We start from the raw sequence: 26,836 nt of genomic DNA, 5'->3' as shown, positions 1-26,836 counted from the left end.
TTTAAGGACATAAACCCATACCTGATGCCTAATCTCCGGAGATCATCACGTGTCATGTCCTCCTTCACTGTTTCCAAATCATACTCCTCGTCCACGAACTTCTGAACAGTTTGCTCATCAATGTGCAACTGCTGTAACCACCGGACAAGGTCGTCATCTGCCTGTATGGAGAGACGCCTCGCCATAGAAGGCGACACTATGAGGCTAGGGCCGTCGGTCATATCACCTGCTGCCCTGGCAACCAACCTGAAAGATATAAAAGAACATCTCGATACAATCCAGCCCAACTTTATTCTGATGATCGTTATTTTAATACCAGCCAGAAATTTGAGAGAGGGATGCAAACATCATTACATTTTTGAGAAAGTGAAAGGAACTCACAGAAATGAATCCTTGGTGTGATTTCACTCCTAAAGTCAAACAACATACCTAAAATGCTCTGTCAACAACTGTTTTTCCTCCAAATTGCTTTTGAGTAGTTCTTGATATGCTTGCTGTGATTGAACAAGTTGCTCCAGTAATCTGTAAGGAACAAACATATAAATGTTAAGTACTGTTCATAAGCTTTCTGCGAAATCAAGACATTCATTGGTTTGTATATTTTGAAGGCTGTTTCATCATGATTTAACCCGGCGTGCAGTTCTCTTGGGACACAATCCTACTCAATAAGCATCAATTGTTTATGCGGGTATTCTAGCTTTAAAGGGTTCAATGTTGCAGGAAGACAAAGTCACGTATCCTACCTTTTATTTTCATCTTGTAACGCTCGGATCTGATCCTGTAAATGGTTTACCACATTGTTGTCATAGCCAGTAACAATATGTTGTGATTTGGCCGAATCTATTGTCGATACGCCAGAAGTTGAACTCTTCTCTTCTTGATGGTACGGTGGCGGGGCAGCGGCTGCTGATGCACCTTGGTTTGCCCCTCCGATGTGTGCACCAAGCTCTAAAAGGGAATCATAGCACCGTAAAATATCAAGAAATGCCCTAAAATCTAGGACAACATAATTCTCTTGAAAATGAAGTCCAGTTGCCAGGAACTTCACTTGTCCATGACTACATGTTTCTCCTGAATGATACCCTAGGGCAACAGGTATACGCCGTATATGTGATGAAATGAATGCTGCAGAACCTCGATATTAAACACACCCTCTGAGCTGACAAGTGGTAAAATCAAATGGACACACAAATTTGAACTAGTGTTCGTTAACAGAAAGGGCATCCTTAAGAGAGAAGTGTCCGCTAAGCGAGGTTCCACTGTATATCAGTGTAAACATGACACACCGCATCAACTCACCTGGTGACAGGATGATGATTGCATTCTGTACAGCATTCCGTAAGAAATTGTCCAGCGCGAATATCCAATGTGGCTGAATGTTCTGCTGTCGTAATATTGACTGAACTGTTTCTTGGAATACGTACAGACACATCTGAATCTCATTGACAGCTGCCATGTCGAAGTCGACGTCTTCTTTTACACTATCTGAAAAGGGACACGAGAAGATTAAACATAACACAAGACTTCGTCTGCATGTGCAGAACCTCTTCTGCCATGACTTCCACTCAACCTCTCTGTGGTAAATGACGTGTGTAGTAAATAGATGACTTCAAGCAGGAGATTTTGAAGCCAAGCTGACTGGTGCTTAGGACAGTGAGCCTTTGTAGCTTTTCTCAAACAGTGAATGTCCCATATAGGACTGCTAAATATCAGTCAACTCACTTATTCCCTTAATAAGGTTCTCTTTGTTCTGATCCTTGACAAACTCACTGAGGCCGGCCAGCATCACCTTCAGATGGCTCTAAAAAAGACAAGAAAATCAAAATAGATATGTCAATGTGTGTTCTGGTTCAATTTTCTTCTTGATATGAGAATATGTGGCTTTTGGCGACCAATGGGAGACTATAATAAAATTAATGAAAATAAATAGTTATTTAAGAGTGCAGGACATGCCATCAAACGCAATGCATGTCTAGGCTGCCTTTTCAGCTGTATTTCTAACATGTCTAAGGAGAAACATAATTTCGAGAAAAACACAGATTACTTTTTACAAACATACCTTGGAAAGTTTGGGCTCTGTGATATTCGTATCCCGCATCAAGAACTCTAACCACTGATCACAGATCACATCCTCATCCTTGGTCAGAATCTGTGCCAGCGTCAACCGCCGTTCGGAGTCCTTCCTCAGCAGGTAGAAGCCACGCTTGGTCGATCCAAAGCTGCCTGTACGGGTACGTTCTCCAATTTCAGGTGTGGTGGGTGTAGTCGGGGTCATCACAGAACTGGTGGTGGACATCTGAGCCTGGTAGTGTTGTAGATTCTGGGAGCTAGATGAAGAGGGAATGCTGAAATAAGGTGCGGAGTCTGGCTTTGATCACTATTCTAAGGATTGAAAGTTATAGCTCAATAAGGGTTCTTTTGTCATTTACTAATGTTACCCACTAGAATGCTGGTGTAAAAAACGATTATCAGTTTTAGATCCTTTCCTCTCTCCCTTTCTAAGCTTCAGTCATCAGTAGGCCAGTGGACACACCCTCCGATATTTTACGAGCTTTGGAGGTGAATTCTAAAGTATGTTACCTAGGAGCTGATAGTGGGTTACTGTACATAGAGATAGGATGCTGGTGTACAAATCAACAGGTGACCCATGATCAGCATCCTTTACTTACCCTTCAGTGTCAGGTGACCGGAGGCCATTGTCAAGGTCGCGGTCGGGACTCAAGGGCACCACCCCAGCTGGCACTGAAAGACACAACACAGTTTCACCATATCAGTCATTTCACGCCGTTAAAGTGTTTAAAATATTTCACAATTTTTCGTTTTTGAAGAAATTAAGTTCAGAAACATAGAATGGATGATATGTGCATGCACTTTCTGACAGTTCATACATGTAAAATACTGTCACATGGGGTGACTTTGAACAGTGGGGTAACTTTGAACACCGGGCTACAGATGTTTCTCATCACAACAATGGTGAATTTCGGTGAATTTCTAGCGCTGAAGACAATCTACAATCTGTACAGCTAGGAACATATACTGAATACATGAACAGAGACAGAACAGAACACATGTTTACAAACATAAAGAACATAAGACAAAGGACATGCAGACATGATTTCATAATAGAATAATATTGTACTGTCGAAACAGATCAAATGGTAAACATGGTCGGTTATGAAAGCGAATAGTAAACACTAAAATTAAACTCTAGTTGGATTTTTAGACTTGAAACGTTGTAAAATTATATTGTACTAAGAGGAAATAACATTATTTCCTCTTGATTGTATCTGATACCTACAATATAGACAAGCACCAAGCAATATATCGGTCGAACCAAAACCTAAGCAAAATACAAACAAATAAACCTTGGTCCCATCACAGCTAAGAGGGATTTTGGAAGAGGATTTGTACATATTCTAAGTCTTCCTCAGGAGGGAATCAAATATTCTCATACAACTTGCTGGATTCTTGGTGGTATAGTGTCTGTGATGGGTTGCTGATAGGACTGTGGCAGCGATCAGATTGGGTGAGGAACGCACTATAACTACGTTACATCTATTGATATGTGGTGCAGTCTGGTATTAAAGGAAACTCGAGTGAAAGGCAACCATAAGCCTATTTCAAATAACTTGGAATAGTGTCATTTGGAATAGGTCAGGTAAGGAAAGGTAGAGGACAATTCTAAAGGATATACCTGAGTAAACCATTACCCATTCTAAAGCAAAGGAATAGATAAAATCTGGTATAATACATAAATTCTATAACAATACAAAATTTACCTGGCGAGTCTCCTGGAAGAAAGTGTAGTGAGAGAAAAATTAGTACAGTCACTGCTAAGGGACAGAGGGAGGATATCAGCTCTAACCGGGGCAGAAAAAGTTGCAGGACTTTTCCTAAAATGTTCCAACATCAGCACATTCTGGCAAGAATAAATCATTTCCATTCAAAAATGTTTACTCCCGCCATGTAGGAAGACTGGGACATGCAGTTTATGTTTATTTGAATAGCCAGCACTACTAAATGAAGTTCCTAGTTAAGGGCGTGCAATGGAAATGGGAAAAGCATTGCCTATGGTTTTCATTTCAGGTTATCAAAAGCACCCTGGAGAATCAGCTGCCCAGATTGCCGAGAATCTAAGGCCTGCTCGGCAAGCTGGTAGGCTAGCCAGATTCTCGGCTATCTCGGGAATTGATTCTCCACGGTGAAGAGTCGACCAGGATCTTTATTCTATATTTACCTGATACGCTCCTCCCAAAATCTGGGTGAACTTTGTGCTTTTTCTTCTTCTTCATGAGGTCCTTGAGGAAGGGGTCCTCGAGCAACATGGCAGCTGTAGCCCTCTTGTCGGGATCTGGCTCAAAACATCTGAATTAAGAACAAAAGAGCTTGAACTTGACATTAGCTATTGGTATCAGTAGTGCATACTCATCACAAATAGGACCAGTACACATGTAGCTGAATGTGGTACCCTGAGTCAATTTTCTCTTAAAAATGAAGATAAAGCACTTTTCTTTACAAATTACAGGTAAGTGAAATTTCATCATGTACGTTGTAGATACATTGATACTGAACACATTTTCCAATACTCTTTCTTACCTCAGTAAAAATGCCTTCACTTTGTCCGACATACTCTCAGGGATTTCCGGGTGTGCCTTGTAGAACCCAACCTTGAACATTGCAGCTTCTGGACTACCAAGCTGAAACACATCAAAGTACATGTACCGGCTGTGTACAAATTCATGCGTTGTTCAACCCGTCTCAAAATTATTCCAATCCTCCACTTTTTCTGTTCTGAAGAACGTTATTGCGGTCATCAAAATCAGTCTGGAACATCGTTAAATTCTTAAGGTTCCTGACTATTAAGGACCACGACACCAATAACTTTCTGGTGGTAAAGGATACTGACATGAAAGATAAACCTTTGAGGTAAAAGAAGATAATCACTTTTCATGATATCAAGATTTTCTAAACTCACCTCAATAAATGGCGGTTTCCCAGTGGCCATCTCAACAACTGTACAACCAAGTGACCAAATATCAGCCTGAAATATCAACATAATGTATCAACATTGATCATGACGCCAAAGTCAAAGCTGGCTGGCCCTTTCACTACGGGTGACACTTTAATAAACAAACTGTGGTGAAAGAGTTAAGCGTCAAATATGTCAAACTTACAGGTGGCCCATATCCTCTAGCACCTTTATCTATCACCTCCGGCGCCATGTATTGTAACGTGCCTGTAAACGTCTCCGCAGATAGGTTCAGGTTCGTGAGTCGCTTCGATGTGCCAAAGTCGGAGATCTTCAATATGCCGCTGTAAGTGTTGACTAGAACGTTGTCACCCTTGATATCACGATGTACAATCTTGTTGTCATGCTGGAAAGATACCATAAGCACATGTATGAGAGAACTGGGAGAGTTATTCACAATACAGGATATTCACTATCTGTGATATTACGTTCCTTTTGCTGTCAAATGCAAAGAAAGTAGCCCAAAAATAGACCAAACCAGAGGATATTGTCCCAATACCAACTTTCATGGACTAAATCTGACCACAGCATTAAGAATTTAAAGCTGTCATCAATAACTATTAGAAAGCTTTAGCCTGAATGCCAAAAGGGATCGTGTAGTTTGTGACTTGGAAGCCTGGGTGCAGAAGTTCCAATTAACACATTGGCATTTGTCTTTGAAATGCAGAAAGGGCACAAATTTACTGCATAATTTAAGAGGGATAAAACTATTTCAACTATAGGAACTTACCAAGTATTTGATTCCCTCCAAAATCTGAGTCGTGTAATACGCTATTGTCGTTTCACTGTCCTTCAGCGGTCCCCACATCGACCGCAACAACTGTGATAAGCTCCCACCAGGCACCTGCTCCATCAGAATCTTAAAGTAGCCGTCCTCACTCAACGAGCCAAGGTATTTCACAATGTTTTTATGATGTAACCGAGAGTGAAGTTTGATTTCCTCATGGAGTGGTTGATGATCTCTGGAAATGTTACAAAACTAAGTTAGCAGTCAAATTAAGCCAGTTTTAGATGGGGAAAAAACTAAAATCCTCCAAAAATCAGAAGACTCTCATCACTGCCTTGATAAACAGGCTACGACAGATATTACTGAGTGAATACTTACTGGATCTTGTTATCTGGCACTTCCTTGACTGCTATCCGCACCTGAGTATTGAGTTCTCGAGCAGCAAACACTGTGCCGTACGTGCCACGGCCGAGGGTCACCCGGCAACTATTCTCGTCATATTCATATTCGAACTGAAAGGAAATTCTAAAGAGTGAACGTAAATCAGAGGGAAGCCTATTGACAATGGATTTGTTGCTGAAATGAGATCAAGGGTTAAACTTTTGTCTGAATGTTCGGAAATATTCAGAAGTGTTGTCATCTATACAATAAGGATGAAACTAATATTCCCCAAGTGCATTTGGCATGTTTAGAGAGGAAGCAACTAAGTTCTGGTGAGTTAACATTTTAATAGGGCATGACATGCTATGCACGTCATCCACAGCAAGTGTGTCTTTACCTGTACTGGTCCTGATGTGTAGTCGACGTCATCTAGATCTGGGTAGGCCCCTTCGTGTTCTGATATGATCTCTAACACATCTTCATAGAACCTGCAAGAAATTCATCGATAAGATACAAAGAAGGAAGAACGGCAAAAGCAATAAGGTATCGACATCTCAATTGGTGACCATGCTATTGTCACTAGGGGATGCGTCCAAAACTCAATTGATGTCATTTTGGCACATGATTACACACAAAAATTTGTCTTCAGTATCGAATTCAAAACTTACATCTGCCTCTGTGATTCCGACGAGAAATAAACCTGGAAATCATCCGAGTTTTGTTGGACATATAGGAAGACGGCCCGGCAATCTCGCTTGTACAGACTGACGCTTTTAATGGACTCAGCAGTGAAGAGCCAGTCGTGAGGTGTCTTGCCATCCTGGTTCGGGAACAGATGCCACAACCGTATCGACTGGAAAAACAACGATGAGATGGAATGCATTGGGATTTTCAATCTGGTAGACGATGACTAGTTTTCTGCCCACCAAACATTCAGTGTCTTACAGTATAGATTACTTCATGTCATATTTCTGAGGTAAAGATTAAGATGCCTTAATTCTGCACTCAATGCTTCAGGCTATGTATCCCAGTCGACTTTCTCTACAATATCATCGAGCGTGGCACAAAGATTTTACCTGTTCTTCATTGTCTTTGTTGAGCTGCAAATAGCTCGGCATGAAGACTTTATTTGGCTCCAGGACGAGGACAGGGTAAAGGACACCGGTGAAGTCTGGCTTGGTTGCCTCCATAAAGAATTCCATCCAGAAGTTGAATAACTGACGATCGAGTGACGGTTCGATGTCCCCGGGGGGTTTTCGAAAGTTGTCAATCAACGAGATGTTGCCCACTGTTGATTTCAGATACCTGGAAAAAGAAATTTAGATGTGCCCATCCTAATACTGGTACAGGGTTTTCTCTAGGGTGGTACCAGTGATATTCCAAGAAGTTTTGCCAGTGTGCAGCACAAGGTAGGGCGGCCAGCAATTCAAAGTAGGTTGGCCAAATAGCAACCCTTTACAAAATTCTAGAGCAAGGGAGGGTGGCTGCTTCCATGGTAGGGTGGCAAGCTGCCAAGGTAGGATGGGCAGCCTGACAAATGGCCTTGTGGAGAACCCTGATAGCAAAATGTTTCAGTAACAGACAGTGAGCTTTAACAATGGTATAGCGTACCAAGATTAATTAAAAAACAACAGATAGGGTACGTATTGCAAAAGTCCTGAAACCCAGAATTTCCTTTACCAAGCTTACCAAATGGGAGGTTCTAACTTGAACATACATTCAGCAGCTTGTGAAGCCTTTCCAAACTCCTCGGCCAGCACGCTGATCTCAAAGAAAGTGGCCACGTCCCAGTAATCCTTTAACGATGGTAAACTTCCTTTCCGACCAATCAGATTGTTCAGCGTTAAACCTGAAAAGAAATGCTGTAAATTTTAGTGGTTGTTCTACAAATGCCAAATGAATCCTTGACTTTGATGTCTTTTACAGATATTTCCCAAAAATAATCCCCAGACTTTACATTTTCAATCGAATTCCACACTTACCTATTCTCTTTAATTCAGATGACGAAGCAAAGTCCTTCCCCGATATGACAAGCAGCGTTGCCAGGTTGATTCCTGCGTACTCGTTAGGCTGTACGTCAAATCCCTTCCTGTACCAGTCTATAGCTTGGTCGCGAGAGTCAGAGTCAGTATAGTCACTTTCCACAAACTTGTCCTTATAGATACGGCCGCACAAACATAACATGTCCGGCACGGGTTGGTCGAGGTTGGATTCGATGGCCTGCAAGGAAATGTATTACAGAATTCCAGCGAATTTACCGTAGTTGAAAATTGGCAAAGCTACACCAGAAAGCCAAAGATAAAATACCAAAACCATATCAGGCAGGGTAAATGGACATTTTTACATCTTACTCAAGACTACCCTTGCAGAATTGTGCCATGGTCAGGTAGTGCTCAAGGTCATCAAAGAACTGTTCAGCACAGAAAGGTAATCTGACATTTTTTTAAGGAACTTACCTCTAGTATGACATCCAAAGCTTTGTCCCGATCACCTTTCCGATTCCGCCGATTCAACGCAAATGCATGAAGATGTTTAATCCCGACAGAGTTTGTAATTTTATTGTTCGGTAACGAGTCCAGGTCCTCCACAAGGCTGACCATCGCATCATAGTCCTGAATCTCACGATATGAAATTAGCATGTTCATGACCACGTCCACCGATAATAGGAGTGGGTCATCTAAGCGAGTCCGCATAGCTTTTAGAGTTTTTCGTAAGTCCTCGCCCTTGTAGGCCTCTCGTGCCTTCCTCAAGTCTGCGATGAACTTTTCTTTAAGATGTGCACTGAAAAAAGAGATATGGACTCCTTCATCAATGACACCACATACCATACTTGTAAGACATCATTAGCTTAAGATTGGTCTTCAGTTAAATAAGAAGTAGAGACTTAGTCTCAACTTCCACAATAGAACATGTGTTTTTACACTTTGGTTCTGTGAATTTGGAGGCTCCAATGAGTTATTCCCACGAATACTAAAAGGCCTGGCCTGGATCGGTACCAAGCTGATGAAAACTTACCACGTATCCCTCTCAATCTCCTTGAGGCCCTTCCTGAGTTTGCTCCACAGTTTACACCTTGGCATCTTATCACTGATGATCTTGATCCCGCTGATGTCTGTGAGCACAGCCTCGTCAGTCTCATCCAGGGTATACGGCAGGAAATTATCTTTGAAGTTGCATGATAGCTGAAAAGTTTATGATAAATATAATAGGTCATGATTTGTCTAATTCTGGCGAAGTAAGTATTTGACTTCAAAGTTTCAGATGAAATTCCAGCAAATATTTTTCTCTCAAATATATCATTTTTCTCCGCGGAATCACCAAGTATGGAAATATGGAGTATAGCTCTGATTCTGCTCAATCATATATGTCCAGGGGACTAACCTTCAGCACTGAGGTAATATCAGGGTCTGTGTCGTAGAACAAAACAAAGTTGTCTGTCATGCCCATGCTCTCCCGCACACCGATATGGTAGAATAACGCCGACTGCTGAACCTGCACTGATATGTCAACAATGGCGACGTCAGCATTGTAGAAATGATCAAGGACGATCAGCTCGCCAAAGTCCAACTTCTCAAACTGGATATGTTCTAACTCTGCTTTCATGCTGTAACAGATTAGAGATTCATATGCAATGTATGGTATCAGCCTGAAACAAGAGAAGTGTGTTGCCACACTGGACGAGGTGTCCGACTCTCATTTCAAGGATCGTTGGTGGGTACCGTGGTTTTATCCCAAGTTTGTTCTCCCAGGTCTAGCTCTTGAAAGTGCTTTAGCACTGTATTATTATCTGCAGACCCTTGTCCTTGATGCCCATGAGTGCCTCAATGCTGACCTACAGCAGTGACTACCCTTTTAGAATGATGAACATCTGAGCACCACATAAAAACCTTTATCATATCCATGGATGAATATTCTGTAGACAGGATAGCGATGCATTTGAAAACATTCCTTTACTCAGACTGAGTCAGAGAGGTTTTTCTTAAAATTCAACTCAACTCTGTGGTTGCACCAGAAAGGGATTCAGCTCACAATAAACACACCCTGAATCGATGGCTGCACCTACCTGTTACAAGCCCTCTCCAATGCTGCCAGTGCCTGCCTCCTCCCGAGCAATGATGCACTCGCTCCAATCACCCCATTCAGGTCAACCAAAGACACCACCTTCATGATTGAAGGCTTCTCGGGACCCGAGCTGAAATATACAAGAAAAAAAGATGACACAGTCATGTATTGTAAAACTTGGATTGACAAGAAATCAGTTCAAATCAGTGAAATGTTTAATTCACATGGATTCTTTTGATTTTTTAGAAATGCCCCTCCATAGACAACACTTTATAAGAGAGGTTGCACTCTACTCTGAGTTGAGGTCTGATTCCGGACGTTGAAATGCAGGTTGCATGCGATCCAAAAACAGACTGAGACATGAAATGATGTGATTCTTCCAGCATGCTTCTACTTCTAGCGATACTGGGTAACCTGACATAATGATCACGTCTCAAAGTCATTCAAGAAAACACATTTTTTGCCATGCATCATCTATAAGATGCTGTCAAGCACTGCAGTGACGTGCACAAACTGGATTGAACGCAACGTCAACAAATCATGCTTACATTTATCATTAATATCAACCATCGAAGACTTATCACTTCAAGTATCGGCTTGAAGTGATACAAATAATCTTCAGAACCAAAATATGGACCAATTGTCCATGTACTTGCATTTTCATGTTGCTAATTTGTCCCAGGCCAGGTTTGCTCGTCTCCGGAGCAGTCCACTTGTAAACCTAATGATCTCCCAGGCCACCATCGACAGAATCAATCAAATACCACACCTTGGGGGCCTTCTCAAAGGTGTTATCAACGTTTTGTCATACTAAAGGGACAAACTCAGTGTTGCCAGAAAGGATCAGATAATGACATAGTTAGCACATGTTGTACGCCAGCGCAAATGAAGTATTTCAACACAGCCTGCGAGTGTTACGTCAGAATCAGATAAAGACACCACCAATGATGTTTGGTATCAATACACTGAGAATCTGGTTTCGGCACATTTTATACCAACCCAGGTTTAATATGGTTCTCTCACGGAAACCTCCATGGTCAATATGAGGCTTTATAATCCATTATAAAGATGAAACATTGTAACTAAGGTGTTTTAGAATTTAGGACTTACCATGGGAATGTTCTGTAAGAACAATGAGTTAACAACAACCTACAACCAATGGTACATCTCCCAATTACCCTAAACCCTGTGTAACATTATCAACTAAAGTACCACACCCAATATCACGGAAACAGATGAGTTATGTGACCACCATGTGCTGTCCCAAGTTATCAGAATTGAGCTTCGAAGTCAAATTCTAAGACCTCAACTAAATAATGTGGCACTGGGACAACGTTTATTACAGACGAGACCCAGTTGGAAATCAAACCCACAACTTCTTGATCAAGAGCCAATCTCTCTACCACCAAGCCATTCTCTCTCAAATATTGTATCCTGTCGATATTAGATGTACAGTGTAACACATAGCACCTAGATACAAATTCAAAATTCTCAGAAGTGTACAACGAAAGCACAGACATGATAGAGGCCCTATGTGACAGCTGTGAGACCAACAAGAGGGTTGTTGAAGTCTTCAACAGCATAGGCGGTTGGCTCATTATCACTTGGGACACATGGGTGGATCAGATATGTACTGGGTTCGCCAAATGAGGCCTTCAATAGCCAAAGAGGCGGGGTCATGTGTATTGCGCAGAGACACAGAAAAAACACAAGTAGGCCCCAGCCCGCCTCCTACCAACACTAGCCATATGACGCCAATCAATGATCATCAATTAATTGAAAATATTGAAAAATATTGATGACATGACAAGACAAGTACCTTTCCAAATGTATAGATTTTAGATGGCGAGAATTAGTTTTTGTTTGTGCTAATTGGTACATGCAAGTGACGACAGAAGACCTGTTTGGAATCTTTTGGTGGATTTGACCAAGTTGTCGATATCAAGATGGATTTACTAGACAAGATTCAAGCTAAGATCCAACAACTGACAAGTCCCGATGTGAAGGATTATAATCTGGTAAGAAACCTCAACTTCGAGTACCGTGCACTTAAAAGGTTGACCAATATCGTTTCTCAAACATACACTTTCCAGTCTCTCAGTCATACCCAACAGAATCTCACATTCCCTGCATGATTTTAAAAACAGGATAGAAATCCATCCAGTATAAGTCCCATTAAAAAAAGAATCCTCGAGGCAAATTAAATTCCATATTCGGTAAATTTCCACTTTACACAGCTAATAGGGGATGAAGTTGTTTCAAATGTCTTTCTGAAGCCATTTTCTACAGGTTGTCAAAATATTTGATGTTGAGCCTTGTAAGTTAACTTCGAAATGTTATGAACTCTGGTTGAAGTTTTTTAAATTACATTAAATTCAATCAAGGATATTGTCTTAAACTGATGAAATAAATTGACGGTCATTCTCACATGACACAATTAACCTCATTTCAAAGCGAAAGCATGGACAACCAGGAAAACTTGAGAGAAAAAAATCAACAACAAGATTTCATCGTTGTTAAAAGAATTCACACAGTAAGCAATGTAAGCCTGAAATCGCAGGCAGATATTCAATCGGCATCACTTGTTACCATGTCGACTATTCAAATTGATATTGATCAATTGATTTCGAGCCCACCTTTCCCTCAAAGTCAAAGCCTATTGTCCCTTCCATACGTCGAGATCAACCCAAGCCGAACTGACTATGACTTGCTTTGATGTTTGATATCACAAGCACCCTCCAAATCAATTAGGGGTTCGTAGATACACCTCTGACAAGCCAGTGTGCAAAGTGGAGCAGGATCGTCACCACTGAGATATCTCTTCTGAAGTCTTTTTTCGACTTCCTTATGGATTTTACAAGATTATCAATAGATCCAAGAACAGTTACAAACTTGATTTAGATCACAGATTCAGCGTCTTCAATCCTGCTTCTCTGGATTATCATACTTTGCGATAAACATCGAACATCTGTTTGTACTGACGTTGTCTCCACCGTGAAAATGTTTAACAGAATCAAACAGAAGATTGATAAGTTGAAGAACTTGGATGAAAAAGATTTAAATCTGGTGGGTACTCATTGGTCTTACTTATTTGTTTCTATAATTAGTACGTTTGACTTCCATGAGTTGGGGTGTAGAAGTAGCAAATTTTGTATAAAAAACCTGAATCTCAGGATGACATTTCATCAACTCTGGCTAATATAATTTACTGGGGATACTGGAGCAGATAAAAGGAACCATCCCTAGCATGGAAGAGTTTAATAGGTCAACACCACCAAGTCTCGATTCTAAATTTCTCAGATTTCTTCTTTTTGTAATAACCTTGTATAAATTTTTGGGAAGAGAAGATCGATGAACTGCTAAATGTACATGACGATGACGATAGCTCTAATATTAACCGAGTGGTCATCAATGGCGCAGAGGCTAAAAAGGACAAGAACTCGGTTCGTACTCAATAATTTGGAATGTGTTGGAGGGATTTTCTCAAGTTTTGTTTTAAGTTTCAATGGATAGTGTATTCCGGATGGGGCTGCGGATGCCATTAAAGTTTGTTTTGTGTTACACCTCGTTTCAATACTACAACTTCATTATGTAGGATGGGTAATGGTTGATTTGGAAAAGGAGGGCTGCATGCAGTACTTTATCTGATCAGACATAATTACTATATTTCGGACAGGTTTTTTGTTGAAAACAGGCAGACATTGCTATACACTACAATGATTTTTGTTGGTCTGGCTAACAGTAACACCACAACACTAAAGTTTATTACCTACCACTTGTAACAGTTCCCAGCAATCAAACGTCGTAGAACATAATCCATTGTGTAAAACTGATGAGCACTACATGATCAGATACACCTGTATTCCTGCCACTACTACAACCACCGATTGCTCGCTGCTGCAGTGACTATTTTAGGTGCCTCCTGATCAGGCAAAGGAATCAGAAAAAGTCTCATCTCGTAAACTATACCAAACAGTATCACTAACATTTACATCTGACTTCGAGGAAGGCAAAAAACAGCCAATACAGTAAATTTAACACCTTTCCAATACAGGGTGAAAGTGTTAGGAAGACAGGGTCAACGCTCGGGTCAAATACACATTCCCGAGTAAGGCCGAAGCTGAGCCCTCGGGATGTTAGTGATGTTCACTTGGATCTTCTACTGAATATACCCATTAATACCCCCATTGCACAACTCGAAAGTGAGGAATTCTCTGCAGACACTGAAGCGTACACTTCGAGTGAAAGCATCCAGAGATAAATATATCAAATATTTGTCAAAAAAGGTTGGAGCAAGCCAGTTGAAAGTACATACCAACACCGACCGAGTCTCTAACCCACAACCTTCGCATCACAAATTGGATGTCAGTCTTCCATGGTGCCACCCCGCTTTCAATCACGGTGGCAGCACTAGTAGCAGCACTTCGGCACCAAACCTAGAGGGTTAATTAACAGTTTACCTGCATCGAGCAGCGAGAAGCCATATATCAACTTGATCATAGCACGAAGTATTGATTAGATCTTACGATGTAAATAATGTTAACCTGACCTCATCGTGACCCCTGCCTCCGGAACCATCCGCCAATTAGCCAACAACCAAGGCGTTGTTATGAAATCCTAATCAGGAGTATCGACCACAAGATATTCATGTAACTATTAAGTAGCCAAGGCTTGGCAGGAAAGCGATTTTCCTTTCCGCAAATATACTCTGTTTTAAATCTGCGCCCTCAGGGCCTGCTGTATACCTTTCAGAGTCCAAACTGGTAGGAGAGCAATCCTCTTCCGTGTTTACGGGTGCCTCACAAACTGCTTCATTCTTGTTTAGACAATCCTTCAACCTGGACCGTATTCCTAAACGAAACCTTGCTGCTGAAAGCAGAAATGACTACTGGCCTGGCAACAGAGGCATGCTGATGAAATTTAGTCCAAAAGTTTCACTTTTGAATATTCTTAATGCAGTAAATGTGGAGAAAATCGCATCGACTTAACATGTTTTTGATCTTGTCAACTCAAAGTGGGCATGTCGTGCACTCGTGACAAGCACTGACAATCTGGTATTAGCCCAATATTTCAATGGCCTCAAAGTACAATAGAATCCTCTACAAACAGACACTAGTGTTATCCACAGTATGACAATACCACAATGAGACACAAGGAAATGTGACACTTCTCATATCTTTCCACAGGAATCTAATAATATGATATCGTATCAGATTTATTGTTCGGATCACACAACACTGGAGGCCTGCTAAAGAGGTTTCACGGCCCCAATACAAAATATTAGATAAAAGCTTGTCTGTGGCCTTTGAATTTGATACATGCATTTGGGTTATAATGTTTTTGCACATGTAGGTTGCCAACAAACAACTATTCAATTCAAATACAGTACAGACGGGATACTAATAGCACTAATACTAGCAGTCTATTGCAAGTAAAATATTACACAGAGCGGAAAAGGTCATCCAGGATACAGTACTTAGCACAAACATCACTGATATAAATACCCAACGAATACAACAACCACTGGCAGCGGACAATGACCATGTCATCGCAACGACAACACTACTACACAAAGTACATGTTCATGTATTTTACGGAGTACAAATTATCAATATTGTGACTCTAGTCTATTTCTCAAGGTAAGGACAAACTTCAAATTCATGGCTGAATGGTGTGGGTAGATGACACATTTTCTTGACAACTGTGGACACATGACAATTACAATCTTGACATAGAAATTGCAGATGGGGATTCCCAAGCTTAGCTTGTACACTCGGGATATCTATACATGCATTTACAGGTAGATCACATCGCCACATCACATGCCAGCTACAGAACAGTCACATTCAAAAAATACATATATTTGAACCAATCAACAACTCCCCACATTTGACATGTTTATCAAGCAAAATATTCAAATTGGAACTGCATGCCAAATATAGCGAACAGAACTAACCTAAACATAGGCGTAGAGCAACAACTAACATAGTTAAATCAAACCTGGTCTGACTTTGTGCCATGTTAGTCCAACCGACTGTAATATGTTGACAACCTGCAGAACAAAAACAATGCCTGATACTACCATACATCTAGTGACACAGTGTAATGTAAACAGGGCAGATAACTAAGGCCTAGGGGAATGACGAAGGTGGAATGATGATGAGCATGTGTGGGAGAAGATCAGATCTGTCAGTCTCCTGATCAGTCAGATGTCCATGAGGCATGATCATGATGATGCAGCTAGATGATCATCCAGGACCATGTATGTCTATGATGCGCATTTGATATATGACTTTAATGATGATAGATACTAGATAGCCCTAGACCATGTAGACTAGAGCTAGAGTACAGTAGTAAGTCTGGCTGAAAGGGTGGATGTCGTCCTGGGTGCCGACAAATGGTACCCAGGTTCGAGATCGACTGGACAATAAGCACCCTGGGTGCCATTACACTAGACAAACAGCACCCAGCTTCTTCTTCTACACTTTTCTATACCTACAACGAGGTTGGCCCCACGCTCACGGAGGTCACGTGTCACGATACCGCGCTCTAAAAACCTTTCTTCTTTCATCAATTCCATCTTATTCAAACGGGGTATTCGTCTCTAAGGGGAGAGAGATAAAGAACCTATAGGCCTAAACGCGTTTTTTTCTGTTTATCTGTTCTTTTTATTTCGCGCACTGCTAATGCCGCAATTACCACGGCGCGAGATACGAGATTCACATTGCAAGAAACGTCCTCGTCCCCAAGATCCGTAAGCCAGGCAAAAAGAAGCTGGGTGCTGTTTGTCTAGCGTAATGGCACCCAGGGTGCTTATTTTCCAGTCGATCTCGAACCTGGGTACCATTTGTCGGCACCCAGGACGACATCCACCCTTAAATATCATGACATAACATAGGCCTAGATAATGGATTTACTTCGTTTGGGTTATTCAAGGCTAAAGTAATGCCGGCATTACGCCTTATAAACTAAATCACGAGAGGAAATTGATTCTTACGATCGAAGACTTTCTTTTCTTTCGACTGCAGCAGACATCGAGATTCTTATGACATGTTTTGACTTGTTTTTTCAGAAAATTTTCATTTTTGTTCATCAGCCACCATGATGGATTTCTGCTCACGCTGCAACGAGAAGCGTTTGGAAAGTTTAATGTTGAGTTTTAATTCAAGTGCATTCAAAATTTGGAAACAATATATAATATAATATGAATGAAACAGAAAAAATCCTATTTTGTAGAAGGATTTACATCACTTTTTGAAATAGATGGCAGCACTGTCGGGTGGCTTTTCGACAATCCCAAATTTTGTTCAATTTACCTTGAAGAAAGCCTTATTTTTTCAAATTGCAAAAGTATATTTTGCATTTGTTAGGGTCATTAGTGAAATAAAAACTATCCTCACAATAAATGAGGCATATGACATCATAGTTTACCGGATAAAAGCAGATATTGAACAAAAGTAGTTGGCTTGTGGACATCTACAGGGTGTCCCTCAAAACAATATCAATAGGTGGACGAGTGTTCTCAACAAACATAACATTTGGGGCCGTGTAGGCCCATTGGCAGTCACTGACACTGTAGGCCTAAGTGTAATAACAGTGTGATAATTAGGTGCCCAATCGGCCTATTTTAACAGATCACTTTTCTTTTCAGTACTTGACCGGCTTTGGTAATGAATTCTCATCAGAAGATCCTCGATGTCCGGGAGCATTATCCAAAACACAAAATAATCCACAGAAGTGTAATTATGGCCTTTATGCTGAGCAGTTGACTGGATCAGCTTTTACTAGCCCAAGGAATCAAAGAAGGTAAAATCAATATGTATAGTATATGTGGGACTTTAGACATTAAAAAGGTTGAATCCAATAGCGTTTGGCCAAGTAAGTTAATATCTCTTAGTCTTAGAGAACCAAAATGCCCCCATCTGCATTTGTTTAAAGTAAGCTTTCTCAAGCTAACTTATTGTGTTTTGTGATTTCAGCTGGCTTTACAGAATCCGGCCATCTGTTTGCCACACCCCGTTCAAGAGGATAAGACAGGCCAACTTCACCAATGACTGGCTGGATGATTTTCCTAACCCAAATCAGGTAAAATGGAAATTAGAAGGGCCTATAGTCCAATCCATGAGAAAATGGCACTCAATTTTTGGGTGATGTCACACAGAAAACACAGCCATTGAACCAAAATGTTAAATTTCATCTGAAACTAAAGTCTAAAGTATCTAAAAATTCTAACTTTGCTTGAATCGGACAATACATCACCAAGAACAACCCATTTGAAGCAGAATACTCACCAATTTTACCAGCCATTATGTGCAGTGCTTTTTTCGTGAAGTGGACTATAGGGGCTGGAGCAATTGCTGGTTCTTCACAAGTTCAAGCTGTTTGACAGCTTGGTTCAAGATATCCAGGTTACCCACTGTAGCTTATCCATTCTTTATCTATGGAAAGATATTCTGCCACAGTCAGAGGCCCAGAATATGACTGAGGCATATGTATGACAGCGCTTTCTTCCATGTTAACTGATGGGACTGTTCCTATTACCCTGATTCCTATCCTTCCTGATGTTCTTTTCCCAATGGACTATATTCCTCTGTTAGAGTGCAGCACCTTACAGGGCAAAAGACACGATGTCCGGTACCCATCCTGTACCCTTGGAGGGGGAGTGACGTCGATCCGAATGAATCAAATTATTTATGATGACTCGCCAAACAATCAGAATTTCTTGGACGTGGTAAGTGTGGGGGCGCAATGTCATGTGTGTCAAGTTGCTCAAGCCCATTAGGTGCTGCACTGTTGAGGAAGAATATCGGGTATTGACTCTTCTTCAACCTCTGTCCTATTCCTTTTCTCTCTTACCTCCTTCTCACCACAAAGCCTGTCGAAGAAGCTTCAAATCATCCCACTGTCAAGTTTTCAAATGGTCCTTTTGATGCCAAGAAATCTGAATCTGAAACTCAAGCCAAGGACATAAAAGATTCCTCTCAAACTACCAACTGGAAAGAAACCATTGCTGGCGACTTAAAACAGTCGGCTAAAGAAACAACTGAATCTAATACTCCTGGTACCAGTAGGAAAGTCCTTGCAAAGGCTCATTACTATGACAGGGGTACGGAACCAGCAAAGGAACCTAAAGAGCTTCACAAGAAAGCTGACACGAGCACAGAATCCGCAAAGGGACCTAGAAGAGATCCTCCGCAAAAACTTGAGTCGAAACCTGAAAAGAAATCGCCTGTCAAAAACTTAGGATTTGACTATGAGTTTGAACCTGATCAACCTAAATATGCTCTTTCCAGTGAGGTAAGGTGATATAAAGTAGAGGTTTAATCTGAAGCTCTGTGGCTTTTTAAAAAAATCATGTACATTGTAGAGGGAACCAAATATTTTTTGGTATTTTTTGGTGTGTGCTACAACACTTTTATTTGGGCCTGGTGCTGCATGCCATTTTTGGTTGAATTTTTCGCGTAGATTTCTTGGTGATGTATCGATGTGGAACTCTGAAAAAGCATTTGTAATGAGCTTCAGGAATGCTTGAGAGCCTGTACTTTATATGACCTTCACTTACTTGATCGAATTGGTGTAGCTTATCATTTGTTTGTGCATATTTTGGGCTTTGTTTCACTGTGTAGATTGATTGGCGAGCAACAAAACCTGCGCCTGCGACTGCTTGACCACTAAATTTAAGAAAAATGAAGTTTGTTCTAATTCTTTCCAACCCTTCAGTACTCATTGAATGAGTGAAACCCTGCAGCAAGGAACTGTAGGCTGTATTTCCTTCACCAGCATGTAGGCCTTCAATGAGGACCTTGAATTCCCAAAGGCAGCAGCAGTAGTAAGCAATCCAGGTTTATAAAACTCCAGCCCACATGAACCTCACTCTTCATATAGGACTGCTTACTACTACTGCCATCTTTTGGTAATGAAGTCCTTCATTGTGGTTTTACAGGTCCAAAGGCCAGACCCCCTAATTGAATTTCAAAGACAGTTGGATGAGCTGCGAGAACTGAATGTTGTGAGAGGGTGTAAGAGAAGGGTCATTGACTCTGCGATAAAACAAGTCCTTAACACCTGTGACGAGAGTAACCTTCCAGATCTTAATTCCAACATCCCAGTTGAAACCAACTCAACAAATTATCCTTGCCCAAAGGTAACGATTACTTTTGGCTATTTTAACCCCCTCTCACATCAGATTCTCCTGGAGTTGGGCTGCTCTTAACTGGGAAATATATGCGGCTAGTATAGCTTTCAGTTTGGTGACACTGCATCTTTGGTGAAGTTAAACTTGACCTACCAATTTCTGCTCTTCTTATTCCACAGGTACTTTGAACCTTATGTCCTCATCAGTTAAGATGACAAATTTTAACTCTTTTTTTCAGCTGAGATGGCACCCATTCGACGTCCCGAAGAAGGAAGAAAAGGAGGTGGACTTTGTGAGAGGATTGGCAACGCTATGTGGTGCCGGCGATCCACGGGCCAGGAATGGCGTTGGTGTCCATGTGTACCTGTGTAACATCAGTATGGGTGACAGGTGTTTCTACAACTCTGATGGGGACTTCCTCATTGGTAGGTAAAAAAGAGTTTGCCAAGCCAAAAAATACGTTTCCCATTCGTTTGAAGGTGATGAGGTTCCTTTCATCAATTGAACAGAATGAAGACACCACCGTTACCAAAACCATCATTATAACCCAATTGTTGGAAAGACGTGAGGTTCCTTTCAAATAAAAAGTGTAAAGGCATGGCTATTACCGAAAATTTCTTCCTGCTTCGGATAGGACATTGTCAAACATTTGTTTGTTGTGGACCTAAACCACTCTCTTGTAGGCCATCTCTCCATGAATAATTCATGAGTTACCAAAACCATCATTACTGTTTATAAATCTCAATTAAGTTCTGTTTGCGTCCTCTCTTCAGTTCCGCAACAAGGTGTCCTGCATCTCGTGACAGAGTTTGGCAAGATGCAGGTCAGCCCTGGCGAGATCTGTGTCCTCCAGCAAGGTATCCGCTTCAACGTGGCGGTCGAGGGAGAGAGCAGGGGCTACATCATGGAGGTCTTCAATTCACACTTTGAATTGCCCAATCTTGGAGTTGTTGGTAGGTAAAACCAAGAATGGATTAATCGATCCTTAGTAAAACCAATAGACCTGCATTTGAAGTGTTTCATTGCAGAAAAGAATATGCGCCATCTCTGACATTTAGGAATTTATTTCCAAACTTTCAAGTCATTTTCTCAAAATGGCAAAAAGGGATCTATCTCGTATAGCGATGAAACACTTTACTGTGACATTTCGATCAACACCTTTACACCTTTTGTGTGTTTAGAATATATTTCTTCTTTGCAGGTGCCAATGGTTTAGCCAGCCCTCGTCACTTCCTGACCCCTGTCGCCTGGTATGAAGACAGAGACAATGTGACTTATTCAGTCATCACAAAGTTCCAGGGGGCACTCTTTATGGCTGATCAGGTACGACCTTGCCTCACTGACTCCCCGAGACTGATGAGCTGTCTAATATAAATCGATGGTGATGAGATTTCTGAGGACGAAAACCCATAAGTCAAAGACAAAGAAATGACAAGCCACTGAACTTAACAGTCCAATACCAGCATTTCAGCAATACAGCCTTCCGTTACACTTGCTTTTGTTTAATTTGGGATTTGGTGGCTGTTTGCAAGAATTGGTGCCTACATTCATTGGCTTGCCTTATGCCTGCTAGGACATGATAGCATAACTACTTTCACTTCAGAACCATTCGCCCTTTGATGTTGTCGCCTGGCACGGAAACTATGCCCCATTCAAGTACAACTTGAAGAACTTCCAAGTCATGGGCAGTGTCTCCTTTGACACGCCCGACTCCTCCCTGTACACCGTGCTGACTTGCCCTTCAAGGACCCCGGGAATCCCTGCGGCAAGCTTCACCATCTGCCCACCACGCTGGCACTGCGCAGAAAAGACTTTCAAGAAGCCCTACTTCCACAGTAAGTCATATCTGTTATCAAAATGTATTGGTAGTGTTTAGACATGACTAAAAGGACCCATATGTGTATATGATTATAGATATTTCTGAATTTCATGCAAATCTCTTTCATCTCCTGTGGTATGGTAAGGCGCCAGGTCTCTTTTTAGTGTCCTCAATTTCTTTTTCTGTTGGCTGTCCTTGGGAGTTCATCGTGTGGCATCTGATGCATGCACTTCTCGGAGTAATTCAGTGTTCTCGTAGCTAAGTTTCAAATCATTCACGGTTTTTTTTTCTAGGAAGTGCGATGAGTGAAGTCATTGGTTTGCTCTATGGTCAGTACGAAGGCAAGAACTCCAAGTTTCGGCCAGGTGGTGCGTGCCTCCACGGCATGATGTCGGCTCACGGCCCTGATACGGAGACTTATGAGAAAGGAGCCTCCACCAATGATGTCAAGCCTGCCAGGATCGGTGATGGATCTCTGGTATGAGGGAATATTCTATGAATAAGTTATTTTCACAATATCAGCAATGGTTCGAAATACTCTAAATACTCCCAATCAACCTATAAGTTTGAGACGAATTTGTCGAATTAGATCTGATGGTTTTCATTAAAATTTCTGAAATCAAAAATGGTGGCTGAATATATCAAATTGGATATGAAGATATTCAAAGAGATTTCTGAAGTTGCTAATTATTTCAACCCTTTAAACAGGATGGTAAATTGGACAGTTTGATTCCCTTTGGGAACTTTATATACTGAGCAATTTAGCCTGATAACTTCCTTTGCAGGCATTCAAGTTTGAGTCCTCGTTCAGCATGTCTGTGACCAAGTGGGGTAACGAGGCGTGCAATAAGGTGGACCATGAGTACTTCCTCTGCTGGCAAAACATGAAGAGGAACTTCAACCCAGACGACAAGCCTGATGAGTGAGTATGCAGTTTCGAATTGATTTGAAATGTCAATGAAAATAAAAATACTGAGAGATGTAGAAGTTGACTGTTTCAATGTTAAGGTACAAACACTCTATAATATGACATGTTGGATGTCTGCTATGCAGTTTGACAAATCATATCACAAGGAAAGAGACCAGGGCCTACCATGAAGCCTTTATTAGTTTTTTTCGTACAAATCAAGTCACCGTCAACAGCCAAATGTGATAAACTCAATCCCTACTTACGTATTCACAGGGGAGAGCTAGCCCCACTGTCCAACAAGTCGACCCATGAGCCCATGTCTCTGGCTAGCCCCAATAGGTCTAAGGCCTCTCGTGGTATCTTCCCATATGGGCCACAAGTGCCAAGTGGGTAAGTAGGCCTACACACTGACCTACTACACTAATATTCCTACTGCACCTGCCTTTGTGGGACACCCCCAGTTGCAACTTTGTTTCAGGGTTCAAAAAATCCCAAACACACTTTTTCACAGTGGACTCCGACAATGTAATTTATGTAAAATTGGTATTATTCATGTAAGCATTTGATCATTCCAGCATTTCTCTGTTGAATAAGCTGTGGTGATTCAGAGCCTGGATGTCTGTGCATCTATGCATACAGCCCGATGCAATCTTTGAAATGCTGCTTTGGTTAACATGCCTTCATGAATAAGACCATTAGAGTTTGTGGCCCTAAAAGCATTTGTCTGCATCAGCAGAGTGTTAGTTGCATGGCATATTTGTATCATGGTTTTAAGATTGAATCTTCATTCTGAACTGAATTGAATATATTACAGATGAAGATAAGCCATTCATCAGAATTTAACCCCATTTCATTTCATCATGTGGGGGTTCAGTTCCAAGAAATGTACATGCATAGCATTTGATTTCAGTAGCCTTTACTCAGGCAATGGCCTAATAAGAGAAAACAATTCCAGAAACAAAGTTGCATGATCGACATGGGCTCACAAACTTGAATTGGCACTCATGGCACCAACGACAAACTACACCGTATGTGTTAAATGTTTGTTTCGATGTGCCCCTTGATTTTTCACTTTCAGTGATGGCATTCGTCGACCAAGCGGATTTTTTGAGCCCTGAATAGTGAGTTGGCTGCTACTTTAAATGCTTGCTACAATTCATAGCAGTCTGCCACTATAAATTTCATGATATCTTGCTCACTTTATGATTCTCTGTTCTTCTCCTGTAAACCTTCTTTTATTACCAAATGTCCTAGAAAAAAACCTCTTAGTTGCTGTATTCCTTGTCTTTAAGTTCATGAAGGTGACATGACCAATTGACCGTACTGGTACCTACATGTACCTGAATCCCTTGCATTGCCTGGTCACAATTTTGGGGTCCTAGACCCATCCACTGAAGTTTGAGCAACTGCTGAAACTGAAATTTGACTGGTTCAAAGACAAATATTCACTGATATTGATTAGAATTCAAAGAGGGATGTTGCATTTCTCTGGGACTTCCTGTATACTCAACTCTTCCATCTCATTATCTTAATAATCAAGTTGTCACAAAAGGCTGTGAAGTACTTTTTGGAAACCCTGTTAAGTTGTATTATGCGCCAATAATTGTATTGCGTTTCCTATTGCAGAAGTCAGGACTGAGGATTTGGCCAATTGAAGATAAGGCATATCAATATGAAAGGAACAACAAACTTTCCCTCGGCGCCAAATCTGGAAGCTGATATACGCATCCTCGAGTCTTACTGCTGCTTTTGTGGTGCATCCGCAGTGACATGCACCTCACTGTGAAAAGGACGGAGAACTATATATCTTATTCGTGAATTTGTGAAAAATATTTATGCCAAGTATATGTGTATATTTATCTTCTACAAGTAGCTGGTGCTTCTATGTATATCAAACTTTTTGCAATTTTGGTCATTCCAAATTTTGGTGAGTGGCGACTTGGATATCCAAGGTTGCCATGGGAACTCGAGTCTTTCACAAATGATCAAAATGTACATAGATAAGCAAATTTATTTCTTTTATGAGAGTACAGGGTTGAAAAATATTGCCCCATTGAAAATGTTTGTGATATTTCAAACCTGGTACATGTATTTGATAAAAAATTTGAGTGAGAATCACATTTAACAAAGAAGTGGGATGTTTCCTGATCGTTCAACAATGTCAGCTGCTGATCAAACCTGGTTAAAGGGTAAAAGAGGAGGATAACTTGGAGTTTCTTGTCCTGTCCTACCATCCTTTCATTCGATTTTTTGAAATGATTACCATTTTCAATTGGGAAATATCGTTGGCAGTTTGATTTGGATAACATTTCTGGTAGGTTGCAGGGTAATCCTCCGATATCATTTGTTCTTGTTTTATGATACAAAATGATGATGCAGTCATGCCTGTGAAGTGTTGTTGGAATTGCGTAAGGCTCCTGACCATGGTTGGCTTTGTATGTAGCAATAGGGCCGTTTACACGGGACCAAACCGATGTAGATCAATCCGGATTGGTCTTCCGTATAAACATACACAAATGTGTTCTGATCTGATTCGATGCGAATACTGATGTCATTTTGAGAATACGGCATTCATGACATCGAGAGCCATGTGATCTGATCTGGTCTGGTTTGGTCCTGTGTAAACAGCCCTAGTATCTATTTCAATTGGTTTTCAGTTTTCTCTGAAATGCTTACTAAGGTTTTAGGCGTGGGTTATGGGTGCAGATTTATTGTAAATATACTTGTATTATCAGTATCTGTCCGATATTATATTCTCTCAAAGATATTCTTGAAGTATTGGGTAAGAAGACTGTGGCATAATATGTAACGTTAGTCTTTCATCTGGAGCAAAATAAGTTTGAATAAATAGGATGGAGTTAAGGTTTGGCTGTTTAACTGTTAACAGAGGATTGAATGCTGATATCCCGGTGGTGGCAGGACTAAGCTTGACTAAAACCAAATTTAGAGTATTTTGCCATGTAGTATTTTCTTGTCTAATAGCACTAGCTTATTTGGGACAACCCCATATAGAAAGTTGTTATCTTGGACTTGGTGGTAGGTCAGTAATTGTAAAGGAAGATGATGGCATTGCTTGCATGTACCAATTCAGTTAGAATGGAGAGTCCAAAACAGGGCACTTAGAAAATATAGTTATGTGGGTTACGGTGTTTTTTCCATATTCAATAGACATGGCCATGTTCACTTGCTATCGTAGAATCTTCGAGGCAATTGCCTCAGCTTTGAGCTATTTGAGATATGAGTCTAGTGACCAGGGCCTGACAGCTCAATCAACGTTTAGCAGTAATGTTTGCATTAAGTCCAAGCGTTTTAGAGTTATTGCTGGCATTTGTCTACAATGGCATTTGAGCAACTTGGACCCATTTGTGACAAATGTGCCACTAAAATACCAAGCATCATCAATTCAAGCTAATTCTATTAAGTTTTTCTGGTGAAAGTGAAACTGACTGTCCATTTCTTAAGTTGGCAAAAAGTTTTTGGTTCAAAACTTCACTGTTAGTTGTGGAGAGAATTATTTGGCTTTAAATTTAGTGCCTTGAAATAAACGTTTTTGACAGTGCTCTTTCACTTACAGTCATGAAGTATCAAACAAATTTGAAGCAACCCAAAATGTTCAACAAACTGTGTAAGCCTTTAATGATCCATAGTTGGCCAAAAAAAAGGAGAAGAAACATTTTCAGTTCTTGGCTTCATCAGTTTTACTTCCAAGACTCTAGCATGATTGTACCATCATGGATGTTGGAACATATTGGTGAATAAAAGTGCTATTTGAA

The 26,836-nt window shown here is 40.9% G+C and overlaps 2 protein-coding genes across 12 annotated transcripts in view; one reads left to right on the top strand and one right to left on the bottom strand.

The window, feature by feature from the left end:
* LOC135488755 (mitogen-activated protein kinase kinase kinase 15-like) overlaps positions 1-17,308 on the bottom strand; it is an 18,937-nt gene extending 1,629 nt beyond the window's left edge. The window contains exons 1-25 of one of the 6 annotated variants that reach the window (XM_064773525.1): positions 17,197-17,286; positions 16,200-16,251; positions 10,201-10,329; positions 9,519-9,741; positions 9,153-9,319; positions 8,594-8,918; positions 8,120-8,357; positions 7,827-7,986; positions 7,214-7,442; positions 6,806-6,990; positions 6,535-6,625; positions 6,135-6,268; positions 5,760-5,991; positions 5,175-5,375; positions 4,976-5,041; positions 4,597-4,697; positions 4,238-4,365; positions 3,780-3,791; positions 2,670-2,742; positions 2,060-2,345; positions 1,723-1,801; positions 1,300-1,485; positions 744-948; positions 430-522; positions 22-246 (exon numbers count right to left, since the gene is read on the bottom strand). In XM_064773525.1, coding sequence (XP_064629595.1) covers positions 22-246; positions 430-522; positions 744-948; positions 1,300-1,485; positions 1,723-1,801; positions 2,060-2,345; positions 2,670-2,742; positions 3,780-3,791; positions 4,238-4,365; positions 4,597-4,697; positions 4,976-5,041; positions 5,175-5,375; positions 5,760-5,991; positions 6,135-6,268; positions 6,535-6,625; positions 6,806-6,990; positions 7,214-7,442; positions 7,827-7,986; positions 8,120-8,357; positions 8,594-8,918; positions 9,153-9,319; positions 9,519-9,741; positions 10,201-10,329; positions 16,200-16,219 — 3,788 coding nt within the window. In that variant the 5' untranslated portion in view covers positions 16,220-16,251; positions 17,197-17,286. Of the gene's footprint in view, positions 1-21; positions 247-429; positions 523-743; positions 949-1,299; positions 1,486-1,722; positions 1,802-2,059; positions 2,346-2,669; positions 2,743-3,779; positions 3,792-4,237; positions 4,366-4,596; positions 4,698-4,975; positions 5,042-5,174; positions 5,376-5,759; positions 5,992-6,134; positions 6,269-6,534; positions 6,626-6,805; positions 6,991-7,213; positions 7,443-7,826; positions 7,987-8,119; positions 8,358-8,593; positions 8,919-9,152; positions 9,320-9,518; positions 9,742-10,200; positions 10,330-14,944; positions 15,364-16,155; positions 16,252-17,196 lie in introns of those variants that run through there. The other 5 variants (XM_064773522.1, XM_064773524.1, XM_064773526.1 and 2 more) reach the window with 5 other exon arrangements.
* LOC135488756 (homogentisate 1,2-dioxygenase-like) lies at positions 11,899-26,836 on the top strand. 6 transcript variants are annotated; one of them, XM_064773529.1, is made up of 13 exons: positions 12,968-13,265; positions 13,547-13,642; positions 17,851-18,005; positions 18,179-18,284; positions 19,074-19,496; positions 20,573-20,759; positions 21,108-21,287; positions 21,536-21,657; positions 21,938-22,169; positions 22,447-22,631; positions 22,939-23,075; positions 24,142-24,184; positions 24,690-26,836. In XM_064773529.1, the coding sequence occupies exons 1-12, from the start codon at positions 13,200-13,202 to the stop codon at positions 24,179-24,181; spliced, it is 1,929 nt and encodes a 642-aa protein (XP_064629599.1). In that variant the 5' UTR covers positions 12,968-13,199; the 3' UTR covers positions 24,182-24,184; positions 24,690-26,836. The 6 variants fall into 6 exon arrangements, with proteins under 6 accessions (XP_064629600.1, XP_064629599.1, XP_064629598.1 ...); XM_064773528.1 differs by lacking the exon at positions 24,142-24,184 and adding an exon at positions 23,337-23,453; XM_064773530.1 differs by lacking the exons at positions 12,968-13,265; positions 13,547-13,642; positions 24,142-24,184 and adding exons at positions 11,899-12,217; positions 23,337-23,453.

This window comes from Lineus longissimus, chromosome 5 (genome assembly GCF_910592395.1).
Source record: "Lineus longissimus chromosome 5, tnLinLong1.2, whole genome shotgun sequence".
NCBI classification, from domain to species: domain Eukaryota; kingdom Metazoa; phylum Nemertea; class Pilidiophora; order Heteronemertea; family Lineidae; genus Lineus; species Lineus longissimus.
This window is presented reverse-complemented; position numbering and strand designations above follow the sequence as displayed.